This window comes from Orbicella franksi, chromosome 9 (genome assembly GCF_964199315.1).
Source record: "Orbicella franksi chromosome 9, jaOrbFran1.1, whole genome shotgun sequence".
In the NCBI taxonomy this organism is placed as follows: domain Eukaryota; kingdom Metazoa; phylum Cnidaria; class Anthozoa; order Scleractinia; family Merulinidae; genus Orbicella; species Orbicella franksi.
The window spans coordinates 1,788,610-1,811,400 of record NC_138153.1 but is presented as its reverse complement, the minus strand read 5'-3'; the positions used below and the strand labels follow the sequence as shown (position 1 = coordinate 1,811,400).

At 38.5% G+C, this 22,791-nt stretch overlaps 1 protein-coding gene across 2 annotated transcripts; it reads left to right on the top strand.

The window, feature by feature from the left end:
• Positions 1–2,566: 2,566 nt before the first annotated feature.
• Positions 2,567–22,409, top strand: LOC145497026 (zinc metalloproteinase nas-4-like). 2 transcript variants are annotated; one of them, XM_081476805.1, is made up of 10 exons: positions 2,567–2,716; positions 6,996–7,052; positions 11,078–11,215; positions 11,534–11,665; positions 13,370–13,486; positions 14,433–14,606; positions 16,065–16,194; positions 17,416–17,591; positions 19,287–19,366; positions 20,497–22,409. In XM_081476805.1, the coding sequence occupies exons 1-10, from the start codon at positions 2,602–2,604 to the stop codon at positions 20,686–20,688; spliced, it is 1,311 nt and encodes a 436-aa protein (XP_081332931.1). In that variant the 5' UTR covers positions 2,567–2,601; the 3' UTR covers positions 20,689–22,409. The 2 variants fall into 2 exon arrangements, with proteins under 2 accessions (XP_081332931.1, XP_081332930.1); XM_081476804.1 differs by lacking the exon at positions 2,567–2,716 and adding an exon at positions 2,731–6,905 and having other exon boundaries at positions 20,497–22,407.
• The last annotated feature ends 382 nt before the right edge of the window (positions 22,410–22,791 follow it).

The following is a 22,791-nucleotide window of genomic DNA, read 5'->3' as shown; positions in this document are numbered from 1 at the left end:
TGTCGTTTGAGTTGAATTTTAACTTGAAAACATGATTTAATTACCCGGAATAAATGTAACGTAATTGGCCTGCAAAGTTCACATGTTCAAGCCTTTTTCATGATTAAGCATTTTCAGGTCTGAAAAGTTCATCTAAACTTTTAGACTGATCATTGTAATGTGCATAATTAGTCCTTTTGAATTGGAATTTACGCCTCTGACCAGATCCTTTCGAATCTCGTGAGCGGGACTTGGGCACGACTCCACTGACGCTGTCTAGGGAGGAGAATGAGTGTGAAATCGAGTTAATTCTCTGTAGGGTAGGGCTCTTGATCTGTGTGGCAAGGAAGGGCATGCTTGTCATTTCTTTGAGCGGGTTGAAACTTGAAAATGATGTTTCAAGCACCGCCTAAGCTGGTATCAGAAACTCAAAAGGGAGTGTATGGGACTGCTGGTGGTATATTCCAACAGAGACCTTGATTTCAATCAGTGTCATAGTTGTTACTACGAATTATGGTACTTCCTGAAGGGTAGCGGCAAATAAGTTGTCAAGAAATTGATTTTGATTTCAAAATCTTGTCGAAGTGTTCGTTATCAAAATTGTCAGGTGAAAACTAACTGAGCGTTTCATCTTGTTTTGGAATTGGTACCTTTTTAGGGTAAATGAGGAATAGAGCCACCCGCCCGAACAAATTTTCTGAGGGTTTCTATCCAGTTCTAGCATAACTCATTGGCTGACAAATGGCAAACTCGCTGAGCCTCTTTGGTTACTGAAACAACTCCTCAGGGAGCTTGCGATGCATATGTGGCCTTCATACACTATGACCTAAAAGTACTATGAATAAAATGCCAACAAAAAGAAAATAAGGAAACAAGAAATTATCTTTATTTATCCCCCCACCCTGAATTAGAAGGTATAAAATCCCTGGCCTGTATCGGGCCGAGTGGTCGATAGAAAAGCGGAAAAAAGGCTCATTCCCCCAGCATCACCCGTAAATATTGGATGCTGACCTGTAATCCGTAATTAAAAAGCGTAGCCCCAATATTATTACTTCATATTCATAGCAAAATTTTTTTCTGAAAAATCAGTCAGCAAGAGTAGTCCTGGGGCCCGTTTCTCGAAGGTTCCGAAAAGCCGTAGCAAAATCCGGCTCAAACCTTGTGATTACAGAGCTGTTTCACTCGCATATTCTTAATATAAACAGAGGTTCCATTCCAGAAGTTTCAGGTGATTAAGGCCGATTAACTGAAATGGCTTTTGGGGCCCGAAAAGTTTCCAGGGCTTTCGAGAAACAGGCCCCTGGGCCTTTTTTGGGGTTGGCTTTTAGTGTGCCACAACGACAGATTTCCAAATGTCCGCCATCAGTGGATCCGCCACTGATGGATTTTAACTTTTTTTGAAATACTGTAAGAACAGCTCCAAAATTCGAAGTTAAGTTTACGCAAGAGGTTTACAAAGACACAAAATTTGGGTAAAACCATAAATCCCTGATCATTTTTTGCGAAAAACCACAAAGTTTGAAGATGTTTTTGTAAGAAAAAAGATTGAAATAAGCGCGGGCACATAGTGTCCCCCCCACCCCGCTCACAGGACAAACAGGGTTACAAGTAGTTGCCACACCTGAACAAGGTGAATAGACCATATTCGTATTCTCGGTATAGGACTGGGACTAGCTTGCAACTGAGGCTAATACGGGGAACCTTGAAATTTATCTCTTTTTAATGATATTCCACTGCATCAGCCTCCATTGCAAGCTAGTTCCAGTCCAATACGGAGACTACGACTATGGCTTATATCTCGCTGCGCGCGAACGCACCGAAACTTTCCGTTTTCATGGGGGAGGGGGCGAGTGGTGCATGGTGGGACGGGAATGGCTGGAATGACACTGTTGGATCTGTCATAACCTTAACCCCGTTTAAGACAGAATTGTATGTTTTCTTTCGCTTGAGTCGCTTACATCTAAGACAGGAGCCAATCTATTTTGATAACTTGTGTATCGCGATTTTCAAAGGCGCACTTAGTGGCAATACGTCATACACATGAAGACTCTATGCCGAATTGACGGGTCGGCATTAGGTAACCTAGCCTAAAGTAGACCCGAAGATCAGCATTTTCCGATCATTGTAATGACGTCATCTCCCGTCTAGGTTGAATATATTCTTCGGAAAAAGATAGCGGAGTCGCCTTGAAGTCTTCCCTTCGTATTTGCGAGGCCGCAAGTCTGTAGGCTCTGACCAGACCAAACATTTTTTTGGTTTATATTATTTACAACGTTTACGGTCAGCATAGATTAATGGCACTCAATCCATTGATGTTATTGCCGAGACTGAAAAAGTTTGTTTTTTTTTTTTGGAGGGAGTTGGCCATATTTGGGTGTTGAAGAAAGAAAGATATTTGACACTCATCCGCATTCTCTTGATCGTGACCTCTCAGCTAAATGATGTACGTCACGTTTGGATGTACTGTTATGCCTTCGTCTTGTAGCGAATTAAGCTGGAAGACTATACCTCCGTAAACTCTGAAGTCGTTTCATGGTCTCCGAAAAAACACAGTAAACAAGATCTGGTAGTGTTCAGATACACTGATCACAGAGTGATCTATCCAGTCCAATTAGCCACAGGATGAACGCCGCTAACTTCACTGTCTTGCTTCTCGTGTCCTTGACTCATATCTCTCTGGCGAATAATTTTAACTTACCCCGTTTCTTACTGAGACAAAGAAGTCAAAGAGGTCGAGGTAAGTTATAGCAGTTTAGATCACCGAGACTAATAAACTAATCATACTATCGAATACTAGCTAGTTTAATTTACAGTAGTAATAATAGTCGCCAGGAATCAATGGCCAACCGACAGTCAGGAACGAATCAGCAAACAAGCATATTGATCTTAATACATATGTTGTAGTAATATTTACGGTGTATGAGATTAAGGACGATTGGAAGTTACTGAATATTAGCGTGTGTGTGTTGCGTGTATTCAGTTACTTTCGAAAAGAGAAAACATGACCCGACATGACGCACAGTGAAGGCGGCTTGGCTAACGTTGCTCATCAAAAAATTCGGACAATGGGGACTGGTTTTATGATGACTTTCGTGACTATAATGCGATCTCATTTATATTACTGTTTATTGGAATATAAATGCAGTGTATGGAGAACGAAATTTCGTGAAATTTAAAAAAAGAAAGCGACTGTGAAATATGATATAGGTTATAACACCTTAAGCTTGGTTTTCAAACGACAGGATTCTCTTCAAAGCTCGAATAACGCAACCTTCGTAAACGGTCGCGGAAATAATTAAATGGAGACAGTGAGCAAGCTTGCTTTGCGCATTACAGCGCGATAGCTTTGCACCAATTCCCTCCTTTTACTGAACCGATCTTCATCGATTGATTTAGTTTTGCCTTCCACAGGTAGCCTGCGTAGCAAGCGTTTGTGTGCGAAGAGCTCTTCCGCATTCTGGCCGCGTGTAAATTGGAGTGAGAGAAAAAAAATCGACGAAGCGGGGGGTGGAGAGGCGAGCGAGGGAAAAAAGTCGAGGGGCTGGGGGGCAAGCGTCCCCTTTCTCACCCCAGCACCCCCAGCTTCGTCGAGTTTTACGCGCGGCCAGAGTGCGGAAAAGCTTTTCGTACGGGAACGCTTGCTGCCCAGGCTACCTACAGGCTACAAGATTGACAAATACATAAGCATCACAGAATGCATTTTGCCATATGCTCTAACATGTCGCTAGATTTAATAATGATTATGTTGAGCTGGGATTTTGTGAGAGGGATTGAATTGTCGGGTGTTTTCTCAGTGTAAAAATCAATATTATAGATGGCTTTATTTAAATAACATATATGAACTGAAAAAGATATAACAATTTAAACAAAAGCTTGTTGTTAAAAGTCCGCGCATCTGGTGGGACGCTAGCAGCTGGTTATTTACAAAGCGCAGCTGAGGAGTTTTAATCATGATACTTGCGAGAATTGAGCAAATCCATTTTGCGACAAGGTGGAGGCAGATTTCAAATTCGACTTCCCAGACCAATCCGCGTTTGCCGAGTTGCTTCTCTGACGACTGAGGTTAGGCTTTACTTGGTCAAATGACGTTACTTAGGGTCGGTGGATTGAACACTGCTCTGCTAATTCAATGTGGTATTGTCACTGTAAATCAGCAAACAAATATTTCGAGATAATGATTTTGTTAAAAAATCTCGACTGGTGGGAGACTAAGAATCCAGACTCCAGCTAGTGGTGGGCCGCCGCACTTCTTCGTTCATTTGTATCACTGATGAATACGTTGAGTGATGTAAAGTGTTTTTTATTTAAAAATAAATGAAAACTAGAATAAAATAAATACTTGAGTCATTGAATGACTTTCGTTTAAAATTCAAGTGTCAGTGGATTTGGCACTGTTGTGCTGCTGTGTTAATAATCTTAGACAGTACACACTGTAAATCATCTGACAAATATATATTGCTTGTTAGCAATCCCACGTGATGGGAAACTAACTCGCATGCGCAGCTGGTGGATATTTCTAAAGCGTCGCCGAGGAGTTTAATGACTGGCAAGTGGCCTTTATTTAGTTTAAGATATAAATCCCGAACAGTGGAGATACACTCGCAAATTCCAGCCTCGATATTCTTATAAAATGTCACTCTTAAAACATGAGTATATCTCAGCGATATCTTAAATTTCAAGAGAAGTTTCTGGTGTTATAAACTCTAAAATTCCCACAAATTCTGGTTCTAAGAACGCCAGGCTAACAATCCTTGAGAGAGGCAGATTTCGGATAAAAAGAAACTGAACAGAAAATAGCAGAGGCGTTGGTTCTCTTGATATCTTGAGTTTCAGGTGTAAAGCGTTCACTTGAGTCACGCGCGCTACGCTTTGCCCAGCATCTGCTCAGAAAAGACGTAAGCTAAAGTTTTAACCAATCATATCTCGCCCCGATTCTTGTGGGAGAAAACGCGCCAACCTGTGCGTGGAGACACGCGTGGGTGAACTAGATTTCCGGTCATTTTGTCACTCAAATATCATACACACGATAAAATTAATTGAACATCCGTACCAAGTCAAATATCGCCCAAACCCCAAGAACCCTGATTAAATAATACGAAAAGTCAAAATATTTTCAGCGTCAAATGTGGGATTTTTTTTTGTTACTTCGTCTTGACTGAGAATTCATTTTACGTCTGGCGCTATGAGCCTTAATGTGCATATGTTGAAAACTTTAAAATCTATTTTAAAAACAATCTCGGGAACTGAAATAATTACCCTTTCAATACAATGTAGACGATTAATTTTCGTCACCTCAGTTTTTCTTATGCGCTTTTTCTTTCACGCAAAAATCGGAATATTAACAATGTCTGTCCAAGTTTTTGAAAGATTATTTATCCGCCGGTGTTATAACTCAGGCAGCAAAGCACGAATAAAGGGCGGTTTCATGTTGACAAGCGCCGGGCGAAACGAACGAAATCGCTTGTCACTGAAATTGAGCTGGGAAACGAAGCTTTAATTTTAAAAATGAAATTAGTAGAAATTTAAGTTTCATCCGTTAGTATACCGATATCGCTCACTGTATAGCTTCCCGCTTTTGGATTCCACTCGCTGATCAAGATTGTCGAGAAACCTTATTAGTTCCATTGCTATCGTCAACGGAATAAAGAAAACTTCAGTAGTATATTATCTAAGGAACTGTGCGTACTGATTCCACAAAAGTTTCTCGAACACTGAGATCAATGCCCAACATTACAAATAATCATTGTGAGTGAGATTTCTTTGTCCGTTGTTAGCTAAGTGGGGCGAACTGAAAACGATATTAGAGTTTATGTTCTGTTTAAAATATACGAATTTTTTTATATGATCGAAACTGATTTTCAACTAGAAATCTAAACTATCTTTTTCCCTCCAATGATAAATTTATGCAATATGGTTCAGCGAACAAAACATTTGAGATAGTTGCTATTATCACATCATTGTGACGGATCGGAGAAGATCAGATTTGATCGATGAGGTAAGAACTCTGACAGGCAGGATGAACACGATATTTTTTTTCTTGAACAAAGGTTTTTATGGTTCTTGCATGGAAAGCGAAACGTACACAAATGTTTTCTTGTATAACAGCTAATGAAGTTTCAGCCGATTGTTCATGTTTGTCTCCAGCGATTTCCAAAAGAGGCTTTCAGTTTATTCAAGGCCCCGAGTAGCGGGTACTGTGCTTAATATATTTGATAATTATTTTTTAAGATAACTCCAAGTTTAAATTTTTAAAACTCACCTTGTTACCGACACAGACCTAACAGATATCATGAACTGTAAACACTGCGTAAACTGATATTTTAGTTCTTCGAAAGCAGCTTTTGAGTTTTTTGTTTCAATATTTCATCTAGAAAATATCGTCTGATTGCTTTTTGGCTATCAATCGAACAAGGTTATTACATCAACCCGAAAGACCCCATCTGAAGAAACTGTTTAGTGCAAGTTCCTGTTTGGGAATATATGATTAACTTCCTTTATAAAGCGGTAGAGTAAGCTTTTTTGAGAATCTGTCCGGATCATTGGCTCTAGAAAAAAAACTTTTGGATTTATAAACGTGTGATAACTGACGTATTTTCCAAAACATTGGAAATTGTTTTACTGTTCGTGTGTTTCTACGAGACCGGCGACCAATTTACACACCAAACATATTTGATTGTTTTGCTGTTTTGTTATGCAAATGATACCGAAGCAAAATTAGCATCGAAAGGGAAATTTGTAAATTTATGAGCTCTTACATGATCAAGAGGAATAGAGGTATTCCTGAAAAAGTGTTCGTTTGGTGAAAGAAATCGATGGAATTATGTGGAGAAGCATCGCAAACACGTTCATATGTTTATATTTCTTTTGCTTTTTGTTATCGGCGTTAACCCACGAGGAGATGTTTGGTAGGAAACTTCCGAGAACGGGTAAGGTTCTCAATGGTAGTCAGTGAAACCTCTACAGCACGTCCGTTCTTGTTATCAAGTTCTAATTGTAGTTAACTTTTTTGATCGCAGGGCATGGCGGCTTTTATGACGAAAATCAATATGACGATGGCTATGCGGAATATACAGGTGAGAATCTCAGTGTTACAGTGTCTTTGATGTAAAGTTTTGAAGGGTAAAACGGGCAAGTCTTGATGTTACCGCCATAGTTCACCGTGAGTGATCTGATGTCAAAAACCTGCAATTTGGATTCAAAAAGGACGTTAAGGGAAGACAAAGACTTCGAGCTTAAGGTAATTTCTCAGACTTAATTCTTCATTCTTTCCTCGGAATTTACGTTTGGAACAATCTCCTGGTTATCGAATAAAGAAATGGCGCTCTTCTATCACGATGAACGACAAGTACATAACCCAGTTTACGCATGATTTATCTCGGCGTTTCATCTTCGCAGCCCGCCCCATTAAAACCTCTCCATTTTAAACATCGCAGTTGTTAAAGGTTTCCTGTGTAGGCTAGCGTACACTCTTTTGTCAAGCTTTTAAGTTACTTTGCAGTATTTTACGGCTAAGACAGGAAATGGAGGCAAAATGTTTTGAGTTCTTGGGTTTATTTGCATCGGTTTGTATGCAGCTGTCTCGCTGTGTTTTGTGATGGGAATAATCGGACTTTGTTAATAATTTAAACATCAACTTCGTCGATTCTCGCTAACTGTAAGGTGTTTGAAGCAAGCTAAACGAAACAAAAATATTGTCCTGTATCCATCCAGTATTTTTCGAAGCTAAAAGAGCCTTATCGAAGCCCTTAACAAACAACCCCAGCGAATTATTCATGAACTGTTCGATCAAATCGCCCTGTCAAATGTATATTGTGTTTCAATTTTATTCCTAAAATTTGTCTTGTCCGCTCCCCGTTGACTTCAGAAGCCGAGCTCCGCCATAACTCGAACTCGAGGTAAAACTAATTTTCTCGAGTAATTATGTTTAAATCCCAATTTTATCTTTATTTTTCTGATTCGAAACGTAAACGACCAGAAAATTTTCACTTGTACTGATTAATTTACATGGGAGATTTCACCGAATACTTTCGCGCATTTTTACAGAACAAAGGAAAGCCGAAATGCGATAAACTGCTATTCGAACTAACAGCCGGGTTTATTTATGTATCGGCTAATTTTCTCCAATGATTTATTTCTTTTTGATTGCTGCTTACGAATTTTGTGGTCAACAGATTTGAGAAATTGGGAATATTTGCCTCCATCATATCAACAATACTTACAGTTTTCAAAAGCAGAGATAGTGGTTATTTGATTATGTTCTTGGTTTGTGCCCGAGGCAAATCTCGTTTACATTACGTCGAAGTTGATGAACAACAAAACGGTAGTCTCACACTCAATTTGTGACACGCAGAGAATTGTAGACCGTGTAATGAATCTGTCTCAAATATTTTTCCAATATTTAGTGAATATTTAGGCCTTCATCATATTTTACATCGTGTTGCTGGAGTTAATTGCAATTGGAGAATTCTTCCCTGATTTTCAACCGATATAGTTTTTAACATGTACTAGACATCCATTACTGCATGGAAAGGAGAAACGCTTGTCATGCCATCTATATCCAGACTCGCCGGACGATTAATTTATATTTCCTTTATTTCTCAAAGAAATTTACTTTTTATATAGCTTCTTTCTGTTCGCCAGTATCCGAAGGGTCGTCATTCTTTTGTTTGTAGACGACTTGGATTGATTTCAACATGATCCGTAAAAAAACCAAAGGCGAAAAATATCTTCCTCATAGAGAAATGTAAATGCCTTAATGTAAATGAAAACGGCGCAGAGACAATTTTCAATTTCACGACATCGCTTCCCGTTCCTCTATAGAAATTTTATTTAATCGAGCCTCCAGGATAATATGAAGTTTTTTTTTTTCTACCAGTTGGTGCTAGAAAATTTAATAAGACTATTTAATATTAAATTGAGCTTTCAAAATTGGAAAGTCATAAGTTTGTGTTGCCATGACTGCTGCACATAATCTGCAAAGTTTAAAAGATTTCTGAATTGCTTTAAATTCAGTGAAAGACAGAATTAATTGAACAAAACATTTTCTGTGAAAAGCCACCTGAAAAGAAAGCCATAAAGGGTATCGTTCATGAAGAAGGCCAGAAAAACCGGCCGCAGAAAAGCCCAGGGGATCAGTGGACGAAGGATCCTAAAAAGAGCGCGAAAAGCCAAGAACGATTGAAAACATAAGAATTGAAATTATGTGTTGCGTTTAATCATGAGGCGCCAACTAACGGACATTTTGGTGTTTTTTAGACAAGAGAAAATGTGTGCATAAATACAAAACCCTGTCTCAGAGGAGACCGCCTTCATTGTTTTTACATAACAAACATAAGACAGATCGAAGAATTCACTCTGACAAGTGAACTTCAACTTCCTTTTTAGACTGGTGACACCTCGCAATGTACAGTGTAGCTCTGGGTAGCTCAGCATCTTCTCCCAAAATCAGGAACGACAAGTCGTCTTTGTTTTTATGAACCACTAACTATAAAGTCTTATTGAGGTTTATTACATCTAATGTTGAACCAATCAGGTAAACGAGGTCAATTTTTTTAAAAACATTCTGGAGGTTTCTCTGTTTAGTTGGAATTTATTGACAATTCTTAAGCCACAAACAGGGATACAGTATACAAAAGCATAGAAAACTAATTTCTTTGAATTATTTTTCTTCTATGTAAACATATGTCACCAACCTTTTGTATTTCAACTACTTATTTGTCCTTCATCGACCACCTGGCAAAGGAAGGAAGTGTTGACAAAAAAGAGAAAGCGACCTGTGCACCCAAAATACTCTTGAATGAGCGGGTTAATAAGCAGAAAAATGACCTCGCACGTGCGTTTTAAAAGTTGATACATTTTTTGGTAGTCATCTGCAAAACAACAAGGTGACATGACGAAATTCTCCGTTTCCTGGAGAACGTGAGCCACTAAGGGGAATCGTGTTTACAAAAAAATTATGCGCCTCTTGTAAAATCATTTTGAATTATTGAAGGGTATTTTACGAAATACTGAAAGAAAAAATCTGAGGTGAAATCTTGTCAAAACCTCGATCATGGCGAGCTAGTGGTTCTATGGAGCTGAAATACATGCCTACTTAACGCTTCTTATACTTTCTTCAAGTTCACTTTTTTAAATTAACTTTTGCTAGAATCTTTTTATTAGAATATCGAGGAATGAGATAAGAGAAACGTTTATGAATATGCTAAGAATACATCTAAGGCTTAAATTAAGATAAAATATATATATGTTTTTGCATGTCGATAAAGCATAAAACACACCGATGGTTTAAAATAAGGCTTTGTTATACCATTGAAAGGTTTTGGCCATTATCAGTATAAACCTCGTGTAAGTTAGCGTTTGTCTTAACTGAAATGAGTTAACAAAAAGATAACAAATTTTATGTGTACAACTCAGGTGCTACTTTCTTATCAACGTATCACTGTTGCATATACGTCCAAGATAAACATTTCATCGAACTATAGTAGCTTCGTTCTCTGGGAATGTATGGAAACTATTTTTAGCTTAAAACAGAAATATAAAAGAAGAGTTTTCAGCCTGGGCATGAAAAATAAATATTCTCACAAAAAAGAGTGTTACTCAATACTGTAGCTGAAGCCAATATTTCTTCACTTGGTCGGGTGTTACGTGTGAATTTTAAGCTACAATACAGGTAGCCGGAAGGACTACGAGAAGACGACAATGTCTTCTCGCGCAAAAACGAGCTACGTGTCTTTATATAGAATGATCATACTCATTGCGAAGAAATTCTTTTACCAAATATCGTAATTATTCGTGTTGTCTAAAAATACGTAATACATATTCTCTGAGAAAAATGTTAAAAATACAAAGCGCTTTTGGCAGTCTCACTGCCGGCGGACTTGAAAGCAAGAAATCACACATTCGAGTGGTGACACTTCTACGGTTTCACCCAAAGTCTTGATGAAAGATTCAACTTTCAAAACGTACATGTATATAAAAAGATATGCATGGCTTCATAATGGTGAGGAGAATGAACGTTTCGATCCTGGACCTAAACAGTTTGGGGTTGAGATGTTGACTGCCACTTTAATAACTTATGTGTATTGCACTTGATTTCCAGGGGCAGAAAAGCGAACATTTTCTGAAATGCAACGTCGAAGATTCCAGGATGTACAAGAGGACGAACCACAGGAGAAGAGGGAATTGATTGAAGACTTGTTATTACAGGAACTGACCAGAGGAGAATATACACCTAAGGGTAAATACATGTCTCTTATTAGTCGAGTTCGAGGTCCGTACTGTAAGATGTAGACCGATTGTTTTCTTTGTCAAGATATGTTCCAAGCACCAGGATACGTATCTTCGATTGCGGACCTACAAAACGAGCTTGATGAGATGTTTTGTATTTCTCTTGTGTCGAATTATAGCCTGCTTACTGTCTGAGATATACATGTATAATCCTGTCATTTATAACGTAATTAAATATTCCATTGAGTCTTGACCATCGGAAGCTTTGTATCAAGACTTAGATAGCTTTCAGGTCTCTAAACGTTTTTTGAAATCCTTCTATCTGTAGAAACAAATGACGTAGAATACCCCTACGACATGCCAAGGAATCAGCGCAAGTTTTCTGACTTTGACGACGTTAGGGGAGAAGAAGATTTTGATCGGTTACCGGAGAAGAGGACCAAGTCAGATGAGTTCAAAGGTTAATGCCATTCGCGATATGGGTTATCTGCAAGTGAAGAATGATCATCGCAGTAAATTTTTCCAATTTAAGCAATTGGAAAAAAGAAGCCTGAAAAAATCAGGGCTTCAACGGATATATGAATTATTTCATATATACTTCACATCATGGGTTTTCTGCCTTTAGCGAACGAATGAATGAAAACACTACCAACAGTACTGTAGCCAACGCACTGGCAATAATTTAGGTCGTAAAGAAGTTTAGTGTAATTGCGAACAACTCGCCCTAGTACTCTTAACTTATCTTCACATGACGTTGCTAGTGGTTTCTAGGATACAGGTAATAAACATAATACATTAAGAGCAGAACAACTATTTACAACAATGGAAATAACATAGGAAATACGAGACAAACGAAGAATGAGGAGGAGGTTTCTACAAGTACCTTTAAATTCAAGTTCCGCAGCCTAGCTAGAGGGTCTCAATGGGGTTAGCAGTACAACGGGCAGAAAATGTAGCCGTTAGGCGTAAAAATTGGAAAATTTAACCCTTAGCCGTAGAAAAATGTTAACCGTAAAAACATTTGGACCACGGAAGTGAAAGTCTCAAGATCTCTTGGCAGGACTTTTTTGTCTTGTTTTGTGGCTTGGTAGTACAGGAAAAAGCCGGGATAGTTAAGACGGATCCCGCTCAAAGTTCGAGCAATAAGTGCAAAAATTAGTTACTAAAAATCTACTCACACCACGGTAACTTTTGGAATACTATCTAAAACTACTCACTTTAGCTCAGTTCTCTAAGTGACCCCGCAATGAAAGTCTCAAACATTCTCGAGAAACTTAATGTTAAACATCGTAAGAATGCTTAAAGCGTGTGTTATTGTGTTTTTCACTAACGCGAAACGTCTGTGAAATATGGATAACTCCAAGTTCAATTTTCTCTCACGGAGTCAACTTGAGAGCTAAAGTCTCGATAAGTTCTTCTTAACTGTATTCAAAATAGTACCATGCCATGAGGTTTTTGGTAACTTAATTTTTACCATTATTGCTCGAATGTTCTGCGGAAATCATCTTAACATTCGGCAACAATTCTTATAATAATACCGTTTTCCGTCCCGGAATGGTCCTAAGACTTTAAACATGTTTTAAAGGCATCATCAAAACAAACTTTTAACTTTTTTAAGCAATGAAGATTAATTTGTATCTTTTTTAACAATGGTAATTGTTTTTTTTAAGATTTCTCAGTGTTAACCTTGATAAAAATAAATTAACCAATAGCCTTAAAGGGGTTAAAATATTAACCGTTAACCGTATAAGCCATCACCCGGCTAATGAGACCGTCTACCTGGTATCGTCTAGTACTGCTGACCTTCCATGTACGCGAATTTTTGTGAGCGAGGCTTGGAGAGACGAAAAAGTATTCTGGGACTGTTTCCCTCTTTGAGTGTAGTTGTGAGGCTCAATGAAGAATAAATTTCTCTCGTCCTTGTATAGTTGACGGGCAAGCGTGTTTAAATAAAGTTTACCTAACTACTTTAATACCTACCTCATTAACGTTTTCCGACTCAAAGATGGCCGCTATAAACGCGAATCATATTATCAAACGCTCACCCAGCATACTTTTATCAAACTCCTCAGTCTTTCACCTTTTTTGTTTTTGTTGTTGTTATTTCTATGTCAAATTTCTTTGCCGACATTTCATCACTCATAACATTCTTCCCTCTTTACAGAACAAACTCTTGATGGTGTCGGGACGGCGAGCGATGATCTGGCTTTGAAGAGGGAGGAAGAGAAACAGCGGATGAAGGACGAGAAAAAGAAGTTCGATAACCTACCAGCTAATGGAGGTGACGAAATTATGGTCCGTTTTCTTTTGTGGCGAAATAAACGGCGCTGTTACTCAAAACCTAAATCGTGTACGCCTGACTGACGGGGGCACAACACTGACAACTTTCAAATCCAGGGCTGCAATGAACATTTGTAAAATGTGGTTGAAATGAAAATTTACGGAAAAAAAACTAAACAATACAGAATCAAAACAAAAACTCCAACACCATCTGACAGTTTTGAGTATGACATAAAAAACACGAAATTCCGAGGATCAGCATTGCGGAAAACCAAGTCTTGGTTTATTACAATGCATAAAGGTTGCTTTAATATTTCGGCACAAAGTCATGTAGTTAGATCAAAACAAGTTCAGAAAAATGCCCTGTGGATTATTCTAAGGCGCTGCAGAATATTTCCTAGAAACGGCGCGGTGTAAATTTTACCATTATTATTATTATTATTATTATTATCATCATTACTACCACTACTACTACTATTACTACTACTACTATTTTACCATTATTATTACAATTATTATTATTTATTATTATTATTATTATTATTATTACTATTACCAAACGTATTTGTCAATCAGACTCTTTGGTGCTTTACTCTCCTGTCAACTTAATTGTTCTTGCAACCACTCAAACTCGATTCTGCAATGGGACTCGATGGAGTTTCGTCATTAAAAGCTTACGAAGTAAGGAACTGGCGAAGACTCGAGGCACCATATTTTGTTAATACAGTTTTGGAAACCCAATTTTCCAACCCTCGAGTTTTAGAACCTCCCGATTACTCAAAGCAATTTTTTCAATTTTTTTCTCCCTTAATTTGCAAAAAAGTTGCAAGAAATTTACCCTCGAGTTTTCGAACTTGCCCTATTTTTAAACCAATTTCCGGTCCCCTCAGAAGCACTCCCCTCTGTAGTTGGTCGATTTTCACGTGTTTTGATGTCCTTGGTTGCAGAGCTTTTTGAAGGCGACATCATCATGGACCAGCGCTTGCGGTCTTGGGTGACCGGTCAATATGACAAAAGAGACGCAATCAATGACGACTCTTTTCTGTGGCCATCATCACTGGATGAGAATGGCGAAAGAGTCATAAGGGTGCCTTACACGTTGTCAGACGAAATCAAACGAGGTAAGAGAAGATCTAGTTTGTTTTCCCTTGTGTTTAAACGTAAGAGTTGAGATGGACGTTTGATGGTTGGCACTGAGGTGTTGTGTCGTTTGACCGGGTGCTTTATTTCCTTCTTATTATACGACTAGCTCTGCGAGCATGTAAGATCAACCAAATCTTGTGCTGTGATTGGCTACCCGAGCGAGCAAAATGGCGCTATCTTACCCTCTCAGGACTACCCGCTGTGTCCCGCAAGAGAAATTTCTCCCAAAAATCATTTAATAAATCCTTTATTGACCAGGCTTGTGTAGTAAAAAAAGCTGGATGTTGGCCATCTTGACCTTACGCTTGATCAATAACCCATACTCATTTAAAGAGCGCCTTGAAAAAACACCTCGATGAGCAGAATTTCCCGGTTTTAGTTAAGCAACGTTGTTCTTGATACTCTTTCTGCCTGAGCGTTAAATGGGTAGCAACGAATCGACGTTAGTGGAATTGAACAAACTGATATTAATAGAATGGAGAAGGGGGGGGGGGGGGGGGGAGAACCCGATATAAAAAGGACGGGGGTGCTTGTCTGAAACTTTGAAAAGGGCCCGTATCAGGTACCAAGATCCTGTTTTGTGGGTGTGGCTTGAAATCTTTTTCAACCCAAAGAGATACCAATTCTGAAACAACATACTATCTCCTGTCATATTTATTTCGGTTCAATACCCTAAAAGGTACCGCGAAAGTTCCCGCTGAGTACCTCATGAAGCTGGATACCCCGAGAGGTACCAAAATGACCCCTAAAATGTACGACGACCACCCCGTCCTTTTCACAACATCATTTCTACACTCGATAAGAGTGTGCACCGAGGTAAAAGGTGGTCAATTTGTTGAAAATGCATGTGGCAAATGTAACATTGATGAGAAGTAGACTTATATGACAGGTATTTAAGTTGCCACCATTTACTGTAAATTCGGCAAAAACTTTTGGATGCAAATTGTTTCCTGGTTGAATGAATTTAATATTACAATCATTGAGCTAAAGGATAGCGAGATCATGTTAGGTTATACGAACGAAAGTCCACACTGGGCTTTTCTTAATCACATCCTTATTATTGGTAAGCAAGTAATTTATTCAAGTCCACCAAGAAAATCAAATCCTCTATTATCTCAATTCATCGTTTAACTGAAATACATAGAACGCATTGAACATTATACCGCTAGGAAATCATAAGAAAATTTTTTTTTACTAATTTATCGTGTAGTAGCTATGCTTTGTAAGCGCCGTAGTGGCATGCGTAACTAATAGTTCTGTAAGTAGGCTGAGCAATTTCTGTCGTTTGTGGTGTAATAATAGTGTAAGTACATGTTCTGTAAGTAACTTTATGTAGTTATAGTAGCGTAACTAAAACAGTAATGTAATGTAAAAAATAAATAAAATATTAAAAAGAAAATTTATCCTTTATTTTCCTCAAACTTCTATTTTACTAGACGGCGAGAAAATGGACAGCATCAGACGGGCAATTGAATCCTACAACAGATACACTTGTGTACGTTATGTCCCAGCCACTGAAAACGATGAAAATCAAGATCACGCGCATTTTCTAATAAATCAGACCATGTAAGTACAGAAACGCCTCTATAGACTTGGTTTGTGAAGTTTTAACTTAAAAGATCCCGGCCCTGTTTGGTTTAGACACCAAAAGTCGAAAAACGACTTTAAACACAACAATCAATGATGAACCAGTTTAATTAATTAAACGTAGTTTGCCATTGTCTTATCCATAACGTTTAATAACATGATTCCCTAAACAGAAATGGAAATTTGAACTTAAGATCCGTCTTCCCCGCTGTATGACTAGAATAAGTCAACTTCTAACGATGGAGTAAAGAATTTGGTGAATGGAGTCTTATTTTCAATTTCTCACAAGATAGAAATTTAAAACCAGGGTTCCGTTTCTCGAAAGTCCCGGAAACTTTTCGGGCCTGTAAAGCTATTTTTAGTTCATCTGTATCTACAAACGGAGAAGTGTATACGCCTGAAACTTCTTGTATGAAGAGAACCCCTGTTCTTATTAAGAATATGTGAAGAAAACAGCTCTGTAATCATAAGGTTTGAGATTTTGCTACGTCTTTCTGGGTGCGAAAACTTTTCGGGACCTTCGAGAAACGGGCCCCAGGGCGGGGTTGTTCAAAGCCCGATTAAGCTAGCCCAGGATTAGTGAGAAGATTGATTTCAGTTTTGTAACTATTCTGTAAGGTTTTCTGTCTACATTGTTTGTCCTTCCGTTTTGGGTCTGAATAATGTCAAACTACACAAAAGATAAGGAGTGAGACACATTTTTATGCAAGTTAAATTAACACTTCAAGGGCGGTAACTTTTAATCCTGGGCTAGCGTTAACCGACTTTTGAACAACTTGGTAATATGTCACAATCAAGGAAAATTGCTGATCTTAACACATACATACATATTTAATTGTTTTTCTCTCCATTGGGGTTTTTCAGGAACAATGACTAATTGCAATAACATTTAAAGAAATATAATAAAACGAATACGTAAAAATATCCAAATATGGTAAATATGAAAATATATATATAACAGAAGAAGAAGAAGTGTATCGTTAAGAAGCATTTAAAATTTTTTTCCAAAAGTTTGCCCTTAAAAAACGGCTTCACTTTAATGAAGGTTCTAAATCGTTCCAAAGCCGGATAGTTCTGTAATGAAAGGTTCGCTGTCGGGAGGCTGTTCGAAAAAGAGGAATGTTGAGTTTCTGGCTACTCCTGGTACATTTTCTGAGCACATTTTCCGAGCTCTCAATGTCATGGTGTTTCACTATTTAGGTGTTACTCCAGTGTTGGTAGACAAGGGGGTAAACAGGACATCTCCATTGGAAACGGCTGTGAACGAGTGGGAACTGTTATTCATGAGATGTTACATACCATCGGCTTTATCCATGAACAATCGCGGCCTGACAGGGACAAATATATCAGAGTGTTTTATGACAACATCAGAAGCGGTAAGAACATGTTTATATCGAGGCAATCACATCCAGGTCCATCGACCGTGCAGAGCGTAGGTAGGAGGCCAAGTGGAAACTAATTGTCTTCACATGTGACGTCTATCTCACGTGACAAAAAACTTGTCGCGATGCCTATGCTCAAAGGTTATCCTGCGTTATGCGATATGTCCAACAATTTGGCAAGCACTGCCCATCCACAGTGTTTTAGCTGCGCAATAATAACAAATGATAAGACAATTATCCTATTTGATTATTAACTACTTATTAACCGAGAGTGGGGTCTTTACGGGAAAATCTCAAACTGAGATCTTGCTGCATTCACCAAGCGATAGCCAGGTCAATACGGCAAGGCCGAGGTTTGAGATTTTCCCATAAAGACCGAACGTTCGAGGTTGATAAGCTGTTTATTATATGGCTTTTCGCTTTATTTTTACGAGCTCGTAATCGGCCCTTGGGCCATTTACGGGAGAATAATGCCCCAAATTAACCAATCAGAGCAAGCGTTATATCGGCTACAAGAGCAAGCCATGTAATAATGTAAGTTAACCACGTAGTGAGTCTGGCATCTGGTAGCGATAGCACTTCCTCAGAGAAAAGCACTTCGCTCTAATAAAAGGTTAACACTCGTAGGGTGGCGACTGAATATCAGGCGCGATTTCACAGGATCACTGTTACTGAGATACTAAGACCTGGAATTAGGAGAAAAATGAAACCATCGTTAAAATTAATGTTCACGAGGTTTTACCAGCGGTGATTATCATTTTGGGAGCTCAGTGGAGGGTGAACATTGAAGACCAGGGCGTTTAGTGGGTGGGAATATATGTTTAGAAGGAAGCTCGCCTTGGATGATCTCATTATACAATGTAATTTAATCCCGCTCTACTCTCTTTTTTTTTTTTTTTTTTTATAAGAATATTGTTTCTGCGGCCGAGGCTGAATATTCTTATTTTTCCGCCGATTTTAGGCTGAAAATATTCTTGTGAATATTCTTAGATTATAGCGTATGACATATCTGTTTTCAAATGTAATTGGTGTCTAGATGGTGTTGAAGTAATTTTGGAGTCAGCCTGCAGACATTTAAGCCTGACATGACGTCTGCAGTGTCTTGCAGATATGTTGTTAGCATCGAACATACGGCTGGTGCTATTTTTGTTGCTTTTGGCCAGTTTTTCCGTTTAGAGAAAGAAAGAATTTTATACTGTTTAGTTAAAAACATATAATTGTATTGTCTTTATAACTTTTTAACACAAAAAGTTATCTTCTTTTGAAAATCTCAACCTCAGGTTTATCCTTAAAATATTCTTGGAATTTCGCAATTTTCAGCGTCGGTACCATTATTAAACATATTCTTACAAAAAAGAAAGAGTGCAGTGGAAACTAAATAGAGGGTCTGCATTAACCAGACCCTCTGAATGGGGACGCTAATTGGAATACTGAAATAAAGGCGCTTACATGCTGAATAGGAGCTCTTATTAGCTAGAAAACGTTCTCAAGGGGAAACTTATTAAGAAGAGAGCAAGGTTTACTAAAGGAGCTGCCAAATGCCATTATGCTTCATACCGACGATAGTTGTCATTTTTAAGAGATTTGTCAGACTGTTTAAAAGTCGAGAATCGAAAGGATGTTGAGATTTGGAATAACTGAATCAGATAACAAACGTCAGCATTAACATTGTCATGTTCTCTTTCACAGGTTTGGAACACAACTTTGAGAAGTACACAACAGGCGAAGTTAAGACACTAGAATGCATGAAAGACTTTTATGACTTCGACGTAAGTGAAACTCAAGACAATATTTAAAAAAAACATTCCTGCGCATGCTGAAAAAAAATCGTGCAAGGGGAGCCAAGTCCTGTGTTTGACTTAAAAAAAGTTTGCACAAACTACTGCCCAACAAACAGAAACATTGCACCCTTTAGAAAATTGCCCAACCCCATCCCCCTGCCTCCCTCAAGAAATAATGGTCTGTCCCTAAACATTACCTATGGAGGCAGCATGGCCAAGTAGGTTAGGGCGCCCGTCTTGTAATCCGAAGGTGCTGAGTTGAAGTCTTCCACCTTTACGGTTCCACGTTAGATGGATTTGATCTCAGTGAACCCGATTACCCTTTGTAAACAGGGAACTGGTCTGCTTCGTGGAATGGAAGTTTGAATTTTAACGATGTTGTTTTTATTTGTAATATTTACTTCAACGTCTGTTTCCACGGACCCTGAAAAGCGCCAAGTGGGGAGTGGTCAATTACAATATTTATTATGTGGCTTGTGTTTTCAGCCGACATAACGCGCGCTCTGATTGGCTAGTCTAAGGCATTGTTCTCCCGTAATTCCCACGGTCCGATTACGGGCCTGCAAGTCTAAAGCGAAAAGCCATATAATAAACAACTTATTAACCTTGAACGTTCGGTATTTACGTGAAAATCTCAAACCTCGCCCTCGCAGTATTGACCTCGTTATCGTTCGGTGAATACGCCAAGGTCTCGGTTTGAGATTTTCCTGTAAAGAACTCACTCTCGGTTAATAAGTAGTTAATAATAATACTTTTCTGTTCTACTGGCTATTATTGACAAGGTGCTTCATGCCTTTGAGCCTGTGAATAAAACCGTAGAGCGTGACTAGCAAATGAAAGCTATTTATCAGTACAGTTTTCGTAGACCATGAAATCTTTTGAAGAGTGCTCTGAATTGGGTTGTTCTTATGTTTGTGTATACCGTCGAATCGTGCACGTGACAATTAGGGCCACGCATTTCTCTACCTTTTGTAAGCAACCCCTCCAAGCCATATACCGCCTTAGAATCCATATTAACGGATTTAAATAAACCCCATGCATGGTTTATCAAGGTGGTATTAAACGGTAGTATACAGCTTACCTTTGCTTACAAGTTGTTTGTTGGCCTTGCATTTCAGTCATGTCTACATTACAATAACCATGCGTTTTCAAAGAATGGCGACGACACGATTCAGGCCATAAAGGACCCGGCAAGGAGATTTGGGCAACGGGAAAGTTTCAGCACACACGATATACTTCAAGTTAATGAGTTATACAAATGCCACGTTACCAATCTTCACGAGAAAATGCGAGACATATCCTATAATTAGATCACTAAACTCACAATGACAACAATATATTTTACGTATTTGTAACTTATGACTGCAAAACTATCTCTTAATTTTTATTTACTCCTTCACCTGGCATTCAACACAATACCTGATGAAATAGCCCCTTTAATCAAACATCAGTGTTTCTTGATGGTGCTCACAAGGGATCAGCCCCGTTTCCTCCCTCTCCTAGACCTTCTGTGTAACACTTCTCCGCCGCTGGGGGTCAAAAGATCTAGCCATCAGAAAAAAAAAACTGCGAGTCAGGTGGCTGCTGAAAATGTCGAAAAGGGTATTCCTGTGCAAGAAAATAACAAAAAAGCACGGTATAATAAGATATTTAAAGATCAAAACTGACCTAAGGTAATTACTTCTATTGAAGAAAAGTATATTCTTCTTATCAAGCTGTTTGCGAGTGAAATAGTTCGGCAATGTAATATAGGAAGTAAATTCTTGTTAAAATCTAGACCCAGGGTTCAATCATAATTCGAAAAATGGAATCTTGAAATCTAGTCGGGGAAATATAAGCCTTTCCAGGTCGAAATATCGAATTAGAAATCAAATATTTTTGTACACAAAGTTGTAAATCTTTGTGCAAATCAATTTCTCTCCAGCATTGTTTTAGCCTTTTATTTGCAAGAATGATCAATATATTCAGGTCAATAAGGACGTGGAGAATTGATCTTTCATGCTTGGGACTAGAATAAGTTAAGTGATTCAAGTATCGGCAAAATGTTTTGTAAGGCCTTTGTAGGAGAAGGCGTTGTAACATCCCTCTTAAGAATCAAATTAGTAAAAGCGAAACCTCTTCAATGATAATAACTCCTTATACCCGTGTAGTATATATATGGGTCATTGATAAGCGTGAGATTACCATGGCAGAATGTTGGCCAAGTTGTTTATGGACTGAGAAAGAGTTTTATTATACGACATAAAGCACACCATTTTCTCGCGGAATACTGAGGGTAATCCCGAGCGTGTGGGATAGCCCCATCCTGCCCGCTCGGGTTGCTAACGATCGCGACAGCGCATGATTTGGTTCATCTTGCCCGCTCATGGAACTAACCATATAATAATGTACGTTCTATAGAATGTACAAGCTCAGGTGTGTCCAATTTTGAAGCGGTCACTCAATTTCTTCAACGCACTCTATGGATTGAAATGAACAGGATTTAACCTACTTTGGAAAAGGGATGTAGTGAATTAAATATGACTGATAGCGTGCTCTGTGAAGCTGTTAGTCTTAATAAGTTGTCTTCAACGACAGCCGGCTGTAGTGAAGACAGAAGTCCTATTAAAGCATTATTCTTCACCTCTTAGCGTTGTCTTTGTCTTTTTTTATTTTTACTTTAGCTGCGCTATTGCGTGTGAGTGCCCCTTTCAGCTAACTCAAGACGCTATTTCTTTCTAAGGGAACGCATACGACGGCGACGGCGTGGACGACGCCTTTTAGAAATGTATTTATATTTTACTTCACAATTTCGCAGTAGTTATCTACAACCCTGGTCACAAGGGTTGGAAAAATTCATTCTATAAGCATTTTGCCCATCGCCACCCCTGTGTAATGTTTACAAAACACTTTCATCTAACACAAATTTGCATTTTACCCATTTTCCAACGTTGAAAGGGGGAATTGAGCTGCTGACACATGTATTACAGGTATTACGGTTACGATTTCATGTTTTGGGCATTTTACAACACAATTTATCCACGGTTGTAGATGTTTACAGTGTGTCACACAAACTTGCCCCTGCTGAATGTGCGGCGAATTGGGCGTTCAGTTCTAAATAGAAACACAAAGAATAAGCCATCGTGGTTCACGTTCTCTAAAAATAACTTGTAAATTGGTTATTTCACACGATTGGTTACTAGAGGGCGGCTACGAAATGTACAAAGGTGCATTAAATGCAAGAAATAAAAATGACCGGAATTCTAGAATTTGACAATTTTATTAGTAGTAGAAATTTTTAATGAATTTTCAATTATTTTTTCCCCTGTATTTTGCTATTTAAATTTGTAATTGTAGTTGTTTGGTAGATTTTAAGGAGCACAACGAGAACTACTGGTTTTCCCAGTAATTGTGTTATCCAGTAAAGTCATTAT